The sequence below is a fragment of the Symphodus melops genome (genome assembly GCF_947650265.1).
Source record: "Symphodus melops genome assembly, chromosome: 1".
NCBI lineage: Eukaryota > Metazoa > Chordata > Actinopteri > Labriformes > Labridae > Symphodus > Symphodus melops.
Window position 1 is genome coordinate 40,969,506 of NC_136691.1, and position 17,916 is coordinate 40,987,421.

At 43.0% G+C, this 17,916-nt stretch overlaps 1 protein-coding gene across 3 annotated transcripts in view; it reads right to left on the bottom strand.

Moving 5' to 3' along the window:
• Window positions 1-633: 633 nt before the first annotated feature.
• arb2a (ARB2 cotranscriptional regulator A) overlaps window positions 634-17,916 on the bottom strand; it is a 142,636-nt gene continuing 125,353 nt past the window's right edge. For all 3 annotated transcript variants that reach the window (XM_079347473.1, XM_079347472.1, XM_079347474.1), the window contains exon 11: window positions 634-1,902. In XM_079347473.1, coding sequence (XP_079203599.1) covers window positions 1,742-1,902 — 161 coding nt within the window. In that variant the 3' untranslated portion in view covers window positions 634-1,741. The remainder of the gene's footprint in view (window positions 1,903-17,916) is intronic.

Sequence of the window (17,916 nt, forward strand, 5' to 3'; positions counted from 1 at the left end):
AGATCTGAATCAAATTAAAAGGAAATTAGGCCTGCAACCATCAGCCACAGTTGTCTCATTACAGCGGAAAGATAATCCACAAAAGCCTTGAAGCATGTGCACATGTGCAGGAGAGGCAAGATTTCACTGTGTAAAAGTCAAACAATGGGGCTATTTCAGGTAAAAAAAAAGGAAGAAGTACATATTTGAGAACATGTCTAAGGTATCATAAGATTTAGTATCCGGCTTGAGTTTTTACTAATGTCACGGCACATTAGAAATGTATTCCATTAAGCCTTGAGTGGTTTATAAAACACACCAACCATGTGGAAAATTTTTATCATGTTTGTGTCACGTAGTCAGATTATGTACAGCTGAGCACTGAGCTCACTCTGTCACTTCTAAGCACACAAGAGGAGTACTTTGGAAGAAAGAGGAAAGAATAGATATGTTACTTTTCTCCAACATCTAAAGAAATATCATTTAGGCTTAGAATAATATTGAAATGGTGGATTTCCTGACATGTGTAAGGCGATATATTGAGGCTTTATGAGTGTTGTGAGCTGACTTCTGGCTCCTGTTAAAATGAGATATCCCTCAAACCCAGTTTGATGCTTGACTTTAAGTAATTTTAAATAAGCTCGGTGGCCACGATTTTCCATATTCAGCACAGGTTGTGTTTGTTTTATTTGTTTCATCACATCAAATCATCCGCAGACATCAATTTCAAGGGTATCAAATAGAAAAAAAAGATATGTATTTATAATAAACACAGAGAGACGGACTTTGCACAGTTGTGCAAACCTGGAGAGATTATAAAGTAAACACTTACAGCTCTGAGAAGTATTGGCTTTATATTAAAAATCAAATTGTGTGAACGTGTGTGAGACACTGAATCGAAATTAAGCTTAAAGCTTGAACATAGAAAAAGACATTTCTTGTTATAAGCAGAGTTGTCCTGTGAATATATTGAAAGAGTTAGAACCACTTTTTACACAAAGAAAAGTCAGGTTTTAAAAGTGAGCTGCATATGCACAGAAAATAAGAACAAAAAAAGTTATAAAAACATCCTTTTTTTTTAAATTCATAAGAAATGATCATCATTTAAGAGTGCGTTGCCTCTTCTCAAAAAATGTTTTTGAAGATTTTAAAATAGAAAAAGGGAAACGATCAGGTTGAAATGCAAATGTACCTTAGCTGAAGATTTCATACAGGATGAGCTGATTTCAAGGTAAGCAGCTCAGGCTTTAGGACCGAGGGGAAGAGGAGGGAGACTCTGAGCAGTGCAGACTGGAGGGCAGGCAGGGCATTAGCTCAGTTCAGGCGGATGTCAGGACAATTAGAGGTGCACCATGGCGCATTGTGCACAGCGCCTGTCAGCCTTAATCTGTGCTACTGTGGCCTGTACCCGCAGCTAGGCCACAGCCCACGGGAAGCGCTAACACTCAGGCCCATATTGCTTTGACAGTTGCGCTCATCTAGAAGTAATGCAAAACGTTATTGTGATGTATACATGGTGACCCTGTACTCCTGTGTCTTACAACAACAACAAGGCTATTTGTGTGCAGAGCCAGGGAGGACAGGAAGGGAAAGATGACACCCGCAATGAGAAGAGTGAGGAAAGGAAGGTAACAGAGAAAGAGGGAGGTCAAAAAACCCAACAGAAAGCATGCTGAAGAGATCCAGAATCTTCCTCTCTGCACTGCCCCTCTTATAATCCATCGCTAACCAGATCTCCCTCTTGATGCAAGTCATATTTGTTCTACAAATCCTGGTGTTTGTTTTTGAGGGAGCTGCTGCGGGTGGTGACAATGTTGGATGTCTCCTCAGCCTCTTCATCCTCCTTCACCTCCAGGACCTCGCTGAAGAACCTGAAGATGGAGTTAAAGCTCATCCAGGAGGTCAGCTCGTGCTTCTCTGTGCCTATGAGTGGAAGGGACACAAAAATAGACACAAATATGGGCATGAGCGGGGTTCACAAAATGTTCTTACTTTTAAACAGGAAAAATAAAGTGCATGTTGAACAGTCTGACATGATTAAAAACACATTTCTGCATCATGAATAACTTCTGTGACAAAGTAAAAAGTGAGTGGGTACGACGTTAAAACCTGTTCACCATACATTACGATGCACTGCTCCATAGCCACATGTATGAGAGCCATGAAAGCCTCTGACCTTTTACTCCAATGGGACAGCCTCAATATGTTATCTAAGTGGATACCTGATAATCAACACCGCTGCATGTCCCCCCTTTCCATCTCAGGTCCTCCTACAGAAACAGAGTTATGCACAATGGGGGCACTAAGAGAAAGCAGTGGAGCGGCAGTCATTCATTCTAAAGAGCTGATTGAGGATAGGCAGGACAGAAGTTGGAGAGAGCTAACAAGCGAGCGTATCAAGTGGTCCGGCAGTGGTGGGGGGGGGAGGCAGCAGTGCTGGATTTCTGTCTGACCTCCTCCAGGTTAGCCAGTTCCCAAGTTTGGGGTCACACTGGGGCTTGAAATCTGGTCCATGCGCCTCAGGTTCCTTAGGGTTCAGGTTATCACTAGGCAGCTTTTTAGTTGGATAGCTTGCAAACTGAAAGGCAATTTTAATGCTTTCCTGCAACAGAGCACCTCAACTCTCCATCAGAACATCCATGATGAGGACAGATCGCGGCTGCAGCTGGTGCCCGACACGTTTCCTCTCCTGCTAGCACACCATTCAGCGAGAACGTTAACAGATAATGGCTTGTCCCGGCCTGCCTCTGCTAGCAGCTCTGCTGCTCAGCAACCCAACTGTAACTGGACTTGTGGAGCCATATTGAGGTGTCCTCTAGTTTTTTTTACATGTTATGAAGAGTTTCATCCCTCTCTAGATGGATCTAAGAACATTTGAACTGTGTCAACAGACAAGCCAACATATAATGGGGTTCCTTTTCTGGATCCTAATTTGCTCTCTTGACAATTTTTTCTAGTTCTACTTTAGAGAAGAACATAAAATTAGGTCCCTGCCATTTTCTCTGGGAAAGATTAGTATCTTCGATCTGAGGAAAAGGGTTGAAATTCATACTACTGTTGAATGAGTCAAATCAGAAATTCACTGCAATTCCAATTAATTTCTCTTCAGTGCTTTTCTCCTTCCTTCCTCACTTCCTCCTGTCTCCTCTGTGTACATTTGATAGGCTATAAAAAGCTGGGCCAGAAGGCCGCAGGGACACAATTAGGAAGCACCTTAAAGGCTCTCTCACCACAGACAGGCCTCTGATGACCACTGCACTGACCCAATGTTTATTAGATTGACCCCTGCCTAGACGCATTAATGGAGCTGGTGTGTGTTTGTGTATGATTGTTGGACCAGGGGTGTGTTCAGGGGCTTTGGCTATGGATATATTTGGGTTTGGTCGTAGGTACTGTTTTTTGTTTTTGTATGTTTGTGTGATTTGTGTGCACAAAGAGTTCTCATTCGCTCTGAGAAAAGGGACTGCTGTGCACACTATACAGCAAGCAGACTGTGCCTTGGGTCAAATTTACTGGCCTGGCAATCATGGGAGTCAATAACCCAGCACTCTGAGTGACTGTGCTACCTGTGTTAGGGCTCAACATAACATGGAACCTTGGAAAACAAAGACACAGCCCTCTCACACCTCTAATATATCATTTATATCCAATTTGAAGAACTGTGATCTTTGTTTCACCTCCTCCTCTTCAGTTTTCCTGTGTCTCATCGGTCTTTCCCTCACTAGTGTTTTTACTTCTGTTTTGTCCTTTTTTCTCTTCCTGCAGAAAGCGATCAATGCCGCAGCGCTCTCTCATTCACCCTGAACTGGCGATGAACTCCTACGGAACGCCGCCAGGCTCTCCACCCTATTCCATCGCAGTCCGGGGTCAGCAGGGGGGCGTCTCTGTGCCAATATGCAGATGAGCCTGTGCCCCTCCAATGACTCTGGTGTGAAGCTCCACCCCCTCTATATGGTAGAAAGCCCCCCCCCCACACTCTTGACAACACTCCCACACATAGACATAAACCCGCTCCCTCACTGGCTTAAATAGGCCTTTAACAGCTTACGTCCACTCTTCCTTTAATAGCTAAAGTGTGTCCGACCTAATGGATGTTGTCAAAGCTGAGATGTGAGTAATGATTTAAAGGAGAAACCCCAATGACCAGGCTACACGTTCAACTAAAAAGACCCAGGGAAAGGGGGGGGGGGGTAGAGAGAGAGAGTGGGAGAGTGAGAATTACCTCAGCTCTGCCACAAATCAAAGTAATATCTTTAAAAGATGTGGGGATCGATGTGGTGTCATCTGGCCGTATCTGGAGTGCAAAGTGAAGCCATAAACAGCCAATGAGCACGCTTAATCTTCACTTTTAGTCCCGCACAGGAAAACTTTTTTTTTTTAAAGTAACAAGCAGAATCTTTATGAGCTATTGATTTCATGTATTGCTTAAACATGATATTAAATTAAAACGGCTCTAATGTCTTCATTAGGAATCGGGTTTAACTGACACAGCTTTGCAAAAAGTGCCTTATGTGTTTATTTGTGGCTGCTTTCTTGCATTCTCTGTAAATCAATTAAGTTGCTAATTCTAACAAGATCAATGTAATTGCATTAATTCAATAAAGTCTATTGTAAATGCAATAATGTCCTCATTTATTGTAAAAGCAATAATGATGTTACAGTGGGCTCCATAACATCTGGTATTGTCGGGGGAAATACAGAAAAAAAATTCTCTCTACTTTCACAATGTGTTTATAATTAGCATGAAGCAATGGAGAGCTTAACAGAGATTATTTCCTCACAGTGGAATGATGACGCTGTAACCTTGAGGTGAGGCAACACACACACACACACACACACAGATGATCACTAAAGCAGGACAGAGCGGGGAGAAACAGGGTCTGTGGTGGACGCTCTGCTTTGTGCTCAGGTCATGGCAGAGTTTCAGCGCGTTGTCTCACCCTCGCCCTGTGTTTGAACATTCAGTGTGTGTTGTCCTCGCCCAGCGAGGCCTCCTCATTATGTGACAGGCAGAGGAGAGTATTTGATCCTGGATATTTAGCCTCCTCCACTCTGTCACTGCCACTGGAGCCCTCTCAAGGTAATTGACTGACTGTTTGATCCCCCCCTGACTCCACACTGGTACAAGACACTGACACACACACAAAAACACGTTAGTCACAAGCATGGACGGCAACAAACGCACACACACTCAGCACAAACCCCCTTTACCCTCCCCCTAAACACACAAGCACCGTTGTTATCATTTGTGTGCAGTGAGGTTAGGGAACAGGGAGAGAGTTTTTAGCTGTTAAAAGGAAACAAGGAAACTCCTCCATAGCTATGGGCCATGCTTTCTTCCCTCTGCACCAAACACTGCATGCTGTTACAAATGGTAATCGCCTCTGATTGTCACAAATTTCAAAACAAACGCTAGGTGACTGAAAAGCCAAAGTGACGCCCCGAGTGATACTCCGACAGAAAGCCTGAATCAAAGCATGCCGACTATAATTAGGTTCCATCTGGGCTACATTATTTAAAGCCACAGCAGTTAATTGCTTGTGTACAAATGGCCTATTTTATTTGAATCAAACTTTTTTTGTGATTCGTAATTACATTGATGTGAAGCGGGCCATATCTCTTTGCTTCCTTTTTTTAAAATAAATACATATTTCAATAATTATTAGGACGTTGAGGCGAGGGAAATGTAAAGAGATGATATTTTTCTTTCTGTGGATTTCTTTAAATAATTAGGAGTGCTCTATCAACACTCTGACATTTGGGTTAAACATTTAATGAGCTTCAATTAAAAAAGGGGACGTACACTGATATTATCATGGAGAGAAAATTACAGGAACAGAACACCTAAGCGGACTGATATGCAAGATATTACTGCATGCAGAAGCAAATATTTTTCTCATTTCCTCTTGTCACAGTTTTCATCAAAAATCTAAACTAACCCAAACATTGCATTTTCTTATTGATTTCCTATCAACACAAACCTAAGCTTTTGTTTTATCTTGATGTGAGGCAGAGCATTGGGGTGTGGGCCAGTGCTGAATGTAACCTTAGCCGGGTTTCTGTTTGTGGAAACTATCTGTTGCATGGATCAGCGGTGGGGAATCGCTATCTGTATCCTGGTTGTCAGACGATCGGATTTCCGCCACTGACGCTCTCTGATATTAGATGATCTTCCCTGGTTTTCGTACTGAACTTTGTTTGTGATTGTCCACATAAAATGCACGTGTGTACAGTCAGTTAGGCATATTGTCATCTTTTTGGATTGTGGACAAGCATTTAAGTCAAAAATGTCATTTTTTGTCCCATGTGTCTGTTGAAAGGGGCTGGACATTTTGCCACCGGAGACAAGGTCAAAGAGAGCCAGACGGGACTGACAGTCAAGCACACAGCCAGAGCTCCTCAATCATCTTAAACAAAAGGTGGAGATGTTGTCCTCAGCTAAAATTTAATTAAATGGCAATTAACCAACACAATTCCCCACCAGCAGCCCTTAATATCTATTCAGAGTGAAGACATCTATGTCAATCCAAAGATAGTGTAACAGGAATAAGAAGACTTTCATTTTGTTTGTGTCATCCTTTGTAATAAAATCAACATGATACTAAACCTTCAAACACCAGCAGAAGCAGAAAAGATGAAATTTAACAAAGAGTGAGGTATAGACCTGCCCTTTATGTCTAGTGTCTTAAGATAATATAAGTATTGAATTGGCGCTATAAGACTGATGAATTGGTGCGTTGGTAGCAGAGTGTTTAGTCCTGCGCCCGATGTATGAAAGCTGTAGTCATTCAGGCAGGGTTAGAATCTCAACTGTGGCTCCTTTCCTGCATGTTAGCCACCACTCTGTCTCTCTGCCTGATTTCAGACTCTGTCCACTGTCCTATCTTTACAATAAACGCATAAAAAAAGCAAAATAAAATCTTTTTCAAAAAGAATATAGACTAATTGATTGATTAAATTATATTTCCTAAGATAAAGAAAAATAAACAGAGACAATCCAAAAAAGAGCTAATTTCATCGAACCAGTAACACCACTGCAATGCAATTCATTTTAAAAGCTTGTTGGTAAGCTTGGTCTATAGTCCCCCCCCCCCCCCCACCCCCTCCGAACACTGCTTTTAATTACTTTGCTTATTATTGTGTGTTGTTGTTAGACAAAAACAAGGAAGAACTCATTACACATCCAGAGATGGGGAACCTGAATCAGTAGCTACAGGGCCCGCTTAGGGGATTCTGTATTTACATGGAATGAAATACAAGCAGAAGAGAGACAGAAATCAAATTGAGTGAGAGCCTGGAGAAGAGAGAATATCACATTAAAACTTGCAGCAACAATCCTCAATGTAAGCTACTTTAAATTGTATGCACTGTAATTGTAGGAAGAGCAAAAATCTTGGGACAACTAGGAATCCAAACAAAAGACACTTTCTACTTCTTTCCTTCATTTATCCTTCCCCACCCAGAAACTGAGCCTGTACAGAGCGCTTTTTTATTTTAACGTGAATGAGTGGCCTTGGCCATCATAAAGGACCCTCGCTTTTATAGACTTGGAAAGGAGTATTTACAAGATAACCCCAGTCCAAGGATGGCATGAGCTATTTGATACCGGTGTCAGCCTCTCCCTTCTCCTCTCCTCTTCAGTGAAAATCAAAAACCCAAACATGCCCCTCGCCTCTGACGGCACCTCTCAATGTCACTTGTTTTTTTCTGCTCAGCTGTAATGGGATGAGACACTTTGGAGTAAGAGGAGAAGCAGCTGTGTGTGGCAGTTTACAAAAAAAAAAAAAGCTTAGTTACCTTTTGTCTCATTTACCTCCAACATTGAAATAATATGTGACATTAAATAACAGGGACACACATTTGTCTTTTTGTTTTCATTTCACTTAAGATTTTAGACATGACTCAAAATACTTAAAGAATGAAATATGTCAGAATGTACTTAATGTTAGACATACAGCAAACATTTTGAAAACTTATAAAAGAAAGAATGTATGATAGCAATCCTTCCCTTTTCCCTAATAAACCACGTCTCCGCATGTACCCATTGATTTAGTGCCCGCATGTGACAGAGAGCAACACAGAAAGAAAGAGATTGAATGGCCGAGTGTGCGCACACATGTATGTGTATGGAGGGGCCTTGTTGGAAGTGCCAACCAGACATTAGCACTGTAAACAGTGTAGGCCTCCTTCCCTGTCCAGGCCCTTTGTTCCTGCTGCACCACCATTGGTCAGGACTTAAATGGCAAACACTCAGGGGCTGCTAGCTCGCCTGACACGGTTTTGTTTTTGGCCTATTGAAGGGCAATGGAGAGCTTCTGTTTCTATGCCCAGGCACAATGTGTCTGAAAAGCAGCATGGCTGAAAAGAGAGGCCCCCACAAAGACTGTCCATTAGTGGAGGCACTGCATGCATGCGAGTACGTGCGCTCCCATAGGCATGAGCGCATACACACACGAACACATCGTGAAGCCTGGGCAAGGGTCAGAACATACGACCTTGGTGAAGACAGTAGTGTAGCCTGAGCGTGTGCTCTTATGGGTGTGTCCATGCACACACTAACCAACCCACACACAGAGTCAATATCTCAAACCCAAGCCAAACTGGACACTTGCTACACCACTTCACGACACTCCTCACACACATAAACACACAACCTCTGCTCCACTTCAACACAATGAGGTCTGGCGCACACACACATGCACCTCCCCAGCACCTTCAGGATAATACCAGGCATAGAAACACACACACACACACACCCACACACACACACACACTTCCACAACATCAGACATACACACATCAGTCAGTCACAAAAGAGGTGGAGGAGGGGGGGGGGGAGGGGTGAGAGAGGCCCCCTTTGCACCTGTAAGAAAGACAGGCCACATTCAGAGTCTATGGTCACAGAATAGAAAGCTCTGACTGTGAGAACTCCCATCAACACAAGGCTGTGGTGATCACACACCTTACACACAGCCCTACAGCGCTAAACAATAGAGCACAACCACTGCATATGCTTCAGGCAGTGTAAGGTATAACTGCAGAGAATCTAATGGCATTATGCAGTGGCAGCATGGTGAAGATGCAAATATTTTAATAAATTATTCTCTTTTTTTTTAATTCTTTTTTTTATTATTAACCAGTATTCTCTGGTTATAAACAGTTAGAAAACACTACACTTAGTGATTTCATTGCTTATGTTGTTTAAAAATGCCATGTCACATGTTCTTCATGATGTTGCATAAAGAAGTAGAAGGGCAAAGAAGTAGACACAACATGATAATATTATCATAACATAATAATAATGACCAATAACACACACCTTAGAAAACATGTATTCTAGGAAATAGCAGTTTTGCTTTTGGACAAAAAAAGGAAAGCAATGCAAATAGTTTAACTAGTTGAGCTGCTTGGATCTTTCTCCTAGGACTCTGACAATATTCTCTACATATACATACTAGCAACCAATAAGGTGTAACAATAACCAATAAACACTGCTTGATTGTTAAAATGCTCCAGTAATAGTGTAGAGAGCACACAAACATAAAAATACAGGATACGTGCAAGAGGACAGTTATGCTGATGTGCACGTGTGAACAAGAGTTATTCAAAGTTTGCAAAAGAGAACAAACAATTCTGACCACAGGGCTTCAAAAAAAAAGGGGGGGGGCTCTTAAGGACCACCTGAGTCTGTGGTATAATAGACTTCATGGTTTCCACACTGTTTAGAAAACGCTTGACGAAACATTCCTACGAGATGCCTCAACCTCGGCTCTTTTAAGAATATTGTGTGTTTGTCTCTATTACACACACACCTACACCTGCTGTGGAGGTATAGAAGAACTTTATCACATGACCTTGTGCTCTCATGCACTGTTACACATACAGAGAGGGCTAATGCAGTGGTTTGAAGGGTAGAGGATGGGATGGATGTGGATGGAGAGGAGAGGAGAGGAGTGGAGAGGAGAGGAAAGGAAAAAAGAGAAGGACAGGTCAGGTGGGGGAGGAGCAGGCCAGGGTTGGAGATTGCAGAGAGTGGGTGTTTGAGGGTGGAGCAGGTCTGAAATAGATCACTTAAGGGAACAAAGTGTAATTAATGGGTCGCCACAGATAAGAGGGCTCTGGCCCTATCTGGGAATGTGCTAATGGAGTTGACACACACTCAACAAGATCAGTGGACAACCCCTCTTTATGTGTGTATTTCTGAGCGGGGTTAGCCTGCGCGTGCATGTACAAAAGTGTGTTTTAAGGTCACACAATGGTTAAATAGTGGGAGGAGAGGAGACGGCTAAGGTGACAGGTAAACATGGTTTTCTCCATGACGAAGATCTGCCATCCTCGCAATCAGAGAAAACCCAGAAGGAAACGCACACACATAGTTTTCTTCGTGTCTACGTGTGTCAGCCTCCCTAAAGAACATAGATGTCCCGCCTCACAGCAAAACATGAGTAATGTTATTACACTTGGCGAGGGGGGCCGCCTTCAGTCGCAGGGATGTGCCTGTTTATGGAGAGATGGAGGAGGAGGAAGCCGCTCGGTCAAGAGAGGGTCACTCCTGAAGTGTTCTAAGAGAAGCAAACTGACACAAACCTCTCCTCAAACTTCCTGTCTGCGTGTGTCCCTGCGTCAGGGGAACCCGGCTGGAGCCAAGGGGCTGAGTGTGTGGATGTGTGTGTGTGTACATAAGCGTTTGTAAAATCTCCTCGGTTTGCAGGAGCCCACGTGTACTTGGACAGTGAGAAGGCCTGTGATGGACAAGGAAAGACAAGGAGGATTTCCCTTGTTTGTCTGGGAGAGGGGAACAGCTGCTCTGCACACACACACACACACACACACACACACACACACACACACACACACACACACACACACACACACACACACACACACACACACACACACACACACACACACACACACACACACACACACACACACACACACACACACACACACACACACACACACACACACACACACACACAAAATTTCCAGGACAGGTTATGTGTGTGTGTGAGGGGCAGGAGGGGAGTAGGTCAGGTATCTGGTTGGTTTTGTGTGTGTGTGTGTGTGTGTGTGTGTGTCTCAGGGTCACAGACCCCGGGGCCATCTACTTCAGTCTGCTTCAGTCAGACAAGCCAAGGCCACACTGACACACTGCATGACTTAATAATAATATGGAGACCTCTGGCTTGGTGCTGCAAATACAAGGCTCAGACCTGTGAATAATCAGAGAAAGCGAACACATCGCTTACTTCGTTATGGAAATGAAATATTTAATATTATTACAGTCACCTTGTCAAGTCAATAAATATGAAATGAAGTTAATGTAACAGTCCTTAAACACAAGGGCGCGACCTCGACAAGAGCAAGCTGTGCATTAGGATGTTATCTATGTCCACCGCAGCCTGAGAAGAGAGGTTTGTTAGTGTGAGCGTGCGATTAAGCATCAGGGGGTTAAACAGAGAGGGGAAGACACTCCGATTTGTCAGGATGAAGAGAAAAGAGCTTCAAAGACTCGACATCAACCCCTCTCGCTCTCTCTCCTTTTCTCTCTCACGCACACGAGCAAACACACTGACGGACAGTCCATTGCTCCCAGCGTATCTCTACTTTGTCCTTGGACTGTCTGAATAACCACCGAAGGCAAGCATGATGTGAGAGAGCAAGTGGAAACAAGAGAGAGACAGAGAAAGAGAGAGAGAGAGAGAGAGAGAGAGAGAGAGAGAGAGAGAGAGAGAGAAAATGATAGAGAGAAGAGGGAGAGAAGAGAGGCGCCCCTCAATGACATCTTAAGAGATAACTCACTCTCCAGAGCTTCTTTTCTCCTGCTATCACTTTCCCAGGCAGCGTTCATACCACATAAGTCCTGAAGTGTGTGTGTGTGTGTGTGTGTGTGTGTTATAGTAAACTTTGTGTGTGTGCATGCATGTGAATGAATGAGTGACAGAAGTGTATGTGGGAATACAGTGTACGTGAAGGTGAAAAAGGCACAAGATTTTTGAATCTCAATGAGATGATCTAAGGAGCTACCAGGCACAATGACATGTACTGTGTACTGAAAACAGCATAATGGAAGCATTGGCTATAAAAAATCTTCTGCTCAGTCAGGCTTCATGATTATGTCTAAAAAAAAAAAAGGGACACAATTAAAAAGCTGTAAAAGTAGTTAATATGTTAGTGTGCATGAATTGTCAGTGTTTCATTGTGTTAATGAAGCTGAAGAACAACAATATGAAGTAACTATATCACACACAGAGTTCTTTTGCAGTGAATCCGTACTCAGATGGCTGCTTAAGAGATGATGTACAGAACACAACACAAACAACAGCTGGCTCGTCTCTTGATTGAAAGTTAACTTTAGGAAAACAAAGCCCCAGGCCAGCGGCAGGTCACCACCATGTTCAAAACACCCAAACAAAACAGCAGCAAAAAACACAAAGCGGCCCGACGCTGCCACTGTTGTTGGAAACACTCCCTTTTGTAGGCACAGACAACTATGGGGAAGAGTTAACCTTTTGATAAGCTGCTTCGAATCCCAGCTGCATGCATTTTTCATAAAAATGTTTCAGTCAGAAAGAGAATAATTATCTCCTCTCGCTCCGTGCAGAGGCAGGGTGGAAGCCCCCAGTGTGGTCTCCATAAATGAACTAAGTCCTGAAATGAAGGCACGCTGATGAGCAGAGGGAAACTGAGCTATGCTTATTCAAAAAAAAATAAATCCAAAATAAAGATATTTAACAACTTTCTTGGTGAAGCACACCAGTAAAGACACGGAGGTGCAGGACAAGCATTGTCTTTTTTAGATGCTGAAAGTTTTTTATCAACACAGAACTCACTTTTAAAACACAACAAGTAGTCGACAGTGACATAAGGCCACCCTGTTACACTAAACCTGTAGTCACATACACATGGTAAACTCTACCATTTACCTGTAAGTGACAAAACAAGTCAACAGTTGGCCTCCATTATTATATCTGTAGCAATAGCCCCGAGTAAAGCTGAGTCCTTTTTTTTTTGATGCAGTACAGTTGGTCTGAACACGGTCCAACAGTTCTTGCTTTGGAAGACTTTTTCTAATCAGAACAAGAACAAACATGCATGCAAACACTGGACTCATAACTTGAGCCGTGTGTGCCAAACAGGGCAAGGTCACTGATCCCTGTTTCACAGTTGCCCAGATCACCTCTAGAGCAGACACAATCTACACCCACCCTGGCACAGACACAGAAACCCCCCCCCCACAGAGTAACATCCCCCCCCCTAACAGAGCTTAAGACCTTTATCTGACAGCATCAGCTAACACCAGATACACACACAGCACTGCCTTGACCTTGCAGCACTTCAAGACTAATCAAAATTGTAGCAGGGATCAGAGGTGTGGGTACAACTGGCAGAGAGAGTCATTCATTTTATTCACGAGTACGTGTGTTTTTCTATATGTGTGTGATTGTGTATATGTCGTGTGATAGAGGGGACGAGTCAGAGATTGAGGGAGGGGAGGTCAGGGGAGACACTCACCCTCTCAGCCCTCCTCTATTGACTTGTGAGCAGAGAGATGGTGCAGAGCGGTCAACAGCAAATTGAATAAACTGATCAATAACCTTGCACTTGTCAGGAGGGAACGAAGACACCTTTAAAAAAAAAAAAAAAACAACAGCCAAAGTTGAACTATGCAGGATCGGATCATTGATCAAAAAATATAGGCGACTGCCAAAACGCTCAACCAATTGTGTTCTGTGTACATGACATGTGTGAAATGCTACACTGTGCAGAAAGGCCTGGAGAGGAGATGCCAGTGCATTTCACAATGTAAAGCAAAATTCAAGCAGAAAATAAAAACAAACTTAGTCAGACACAAAGTTTTAAAACATTTAATTAAGGAGGTATTTGTGGGTATTTGTGTTTTCTACTAGTTAGGCAAGAGATGGAAAACATGTATATAGAGAGGCATAACGATAACAAAGTCAGAAGGGCCGAGAGAAAGGGAGAAAAGAAAATGAGAGTGAGAGAAGCAGAAACACAAGGGTGGGAAAGAGAAAAAGCAGAGGAGAAAAACTACCCTCTGTCATAATTTAAACGAGCCGTAGTCTCCCAACGCTCTGTTTACAATGTATAATTTATGCCTTCCAGTTCAAACACAGCTTTATCTGCACTCAGCTGCTAAGTGATATGATTTCACTTTTTATAGCAGCCCCCCACCCTGCCTGTCCAATCCTGCCACCCCCCCTCCCCCTTCCTCTGTAATGCAGGCTGGTGTGATTCTGCACGCCTCATGCACTGACTTTCAACTGTACAGGCCCCCGAGGGCTAAAGTAGCATATTAAACCCCTCCCTAACCCCATCCTCTTTCCTCCCTTTCGCGAAACCGCAGCCGACACACTCTTTAGCACATACACCAACAGGCAAGCACACCCTATATGCGACACAATGAGAGTGCTGCCTCATAAGTTCTGTATTTATTGTGTTGTTGGTGAGTAGTAATGCCTCGTTTCATAGCAACACACTCTGACCTCTAATCAGAGCCTCTCTGATGACCCTGTGGCTCTGACTGAGGTGCACTAATAAAGCACTTAAGTCATCCCATTTAATGGCACTTTTCAGTGGGCTTCTCCACACTTACCAGTGGTGTGCACTCATACATTTAATATATAGAATGTATTTGCACACCAAGCTAATTTGGACACCAAGAGTTATGGTTCTGTTTTACATCCTAGTTGGTTGTTAAACCAGTTTGGGTACACCCTATATCAATGAATGAATGGGTTTAATGGGTATCCATAGTTTTCACCATGCTTATCTGTGAAGATAGATGGAACCAAGGGCAATGACGGAAGAAAATGACCAACTCTAAGGTGAGCATTAAGTTAGGTTGTATGAAACTTTTACTCTAATCTAAGCAAATTTGGGGAAACTGACTTTGCCATGTCGACAACATAGATTTAAGAAAATGATAGTGCTGTGAAGAAAATCTTTTTTGTTGTAATTATCAGTTTTTTTGTGTATTATACGTACAATCAAATCACACATTTGTGCTGAATCACTGCAAATTCTGGTCAATTTTAATTTACTGTTATTTAACAAATGACTTTAATTTTAGTTTAACACTCCACTTTTCTTGGTCTTGAGCCCGTTTCCTTTACTTTCCCAACATATTAGCTATGCCCCATCCTCCTCATTTCTCCTCCGCATCCCTCTCCTTTCTTATTCTCTGCCATATCCTCCCCTCATCTTTCTCAGCTATCTGCCTACAGAGTGTTTGTGCTAGTAGAAAATTCCCACTTCGTCTCTAAGGGGAACTGCGTTTTTCTCTGCTCCTCTCGTCTCCCGCTCCTCTCTTGTATGTTTTCCATGCTGGCAAAGCTTCCTGTTCCTGCATGCAGCAGGGAGTGTGCTCCGTCTGCAGCTGTCCCATAAGGGACCCTACAGTGTGATGTTACAATCTCTCCATCCAGAGGGATCCTTTCTCCATCTTCCTCTCTCTCTGGCTGCTCTTTTCTCTACATGCCCTTATTTTTCCATACTGTCTCTAGACTACTTCATCCTCTTCTCCCTCAGTTACTCATTTAATGTGTTTATCTGACACTTACCCTTCTGACACTTTTCACCTAACATGAACTCACTTTCACTTTCTCTAAATCCCCAGAGGCAGTCACATACTGACATGTACTCATTTTGTTTAACTTCCTGTATGTATTTGTTGCATTGGCTGGTCCAATTTCAAAAAAGGTACATTTCAGAATCTCCCCTCAAAAGAAAACATACACTTTTTTCAATAATACAATTAACTACTTACCACATGAAGTCTTTAAATGTCCGGTTATTAGGGGTCACTGATCCCCAATAACCGGACATTTCCATTGACACAGGGGTCTCACAGACTCATGGTGCTTCTTCTCATTGGTTTCACAAGAAGTAACACTTAAAGAAAAACTGTTTGCGATTGAGCTGAACAAATCAGAAAGTTTAAAATAAACGGATTTCCCTCCAAACCGACCATCGGCAAGTATAGAACAAAAAAGAGCCAAGCACTCAGATAGGGTCACTTTACTGTTCTGCAAAAAGATTCAGTTTTTAATTTCTTAAAGTCAAACAGATGAAGACTTATCTTTGGGATTCTCATACTAAAGCATGTGTATTGTTAGTTCGTGTCTGTTTAGTAAGCTTTTATTTGTTCGAATGGAAAAAAAGAAGACAGATAAGAGATAACAAGGTTTTGATGAGCCGCCATGACGCTGCCAAGGAAACACTGGATGTTACGTCAAACACCGCTTCATAAGCTACTGAAAGCTGCCGTACTGTTGCTGTATGTGCTGTTGTGATAGAAACATCATGTAAATGATACTTGGATACGTCGTCGGTAAACATATTCTCTTTCTCAGGTCGGTTTCGTCGTTTGTCTTCACCGGCGGGGGAAGAGGCAGGGGGGAGTAGCACAGAGAATCACTTGCATGACTCCCCGTGAGACTCAACGTAATCTTTTGTTATTGTTTAGATTGAGAGACCCCTGGCGGCAGATTTTACATACTGTGCGTTTAATCCTGTGTTGCTCACATGTCCCTTTAAGAAAAGATGTCATCAGTTATAAATGTGGAATTGGCAACTCCAAAGAAAAAGCTGCAGATGGGAACACAGCTTGGCTAAGCCACTGACATAAACATGCAAATACATACATATAGAGTGAAATACTGCATGTTCTCCAGAGACTTATAGAGATATATAAAAAAGACTTTTAAAGGTTGAGAGAGATCTTCATGAAGCAGAAATGCAGAGTATTACTTCGACTCAAAAAGACAAGATTGTGTGGGTGAGATTCCCTTGACCTGCCATCTATGGACAAGGTCTCCAGTTAATTAAGTTTCTTGTACATCCACTGCATGGCTATTATGTTTGCACTTGTCTTTAGAGATTAACATGGAGGCCTCTAAATCCACCTCACAATTTCATTTTATTCAACAGGATTCCTTTTCTCTTTTCTAAAGGTTCATATCAGCAATGTGATATGGTGGTTGGGGACAGTACGTGTATTTGTGCGTTCATGTGTATACGTGTGTGTGTGTGTGTGTGTGTGTGTGTGTGTGTGTGTGTGTGTGTATCTCTCTTCTTTTCAGCGTGCATTTTGCGACTTGTCTGTGCTGAAGCGATAGATAAAGAGGGAGGAGGAGTGAGTCCCTTTCAGAGTGCATTCTGGCATGTCTATGGGAAAGAGAGAGGTGTTAAACTGAAACACAGAGAAAGAGGACTCGGGTTAAGGTGAATTCACCTCTCTAAATATTGCTCTTGGCTGGGGATGACACATTTTGTCCGCAGTATTCTCATGTGGCCAGAGGCAAACTGGGACACAAAATGTCAGAGCCCAAAGCCAGTGTGATCAAGAGCAATCACAAGGTGAAGAGTAAAGCTTTGTGGAAAAAAAGCAGACTTTGACACATCTTGGTAACACAATCCGTCAGTGAAAATGATGAGCACAGGGGGCATACACTATAAGTCTGTTGGATACACACTGTGCAGGCCTTATGCACACACCACATTCACACATGAAGCCTCACGCACACACACACGTCTAATGAATATTGGTACAGGAAGTTTGTTTGGGTGGAACTTGAACCCGTCTGTACCCGAAGGCCACAGCCAAGCAGGTGTTGGTACACACACACGCACACCTGGACACCTGGGCTTGCTAAGCATAGTCAGACTCACAGAAACTGTCACACACTCCAGGATGAAAGTGACCCTAGAGCTAGGGGGGGGGGGGGGGGGGGGGCACACCTGTGCCATGGGAGGCCCCCCTGTCTGTCAAGGGCCCTCTCATAAAAACACTCTGTCACGGTGACAAAGTTGTAGGCGGTTTAATTGGCACTTAAACTCGCTCACTGCTAACAAGGGTGCTAATAACATCTCTCAGAGCCACCCAAACAAAGGGATGAAAGAGGCTGAAGA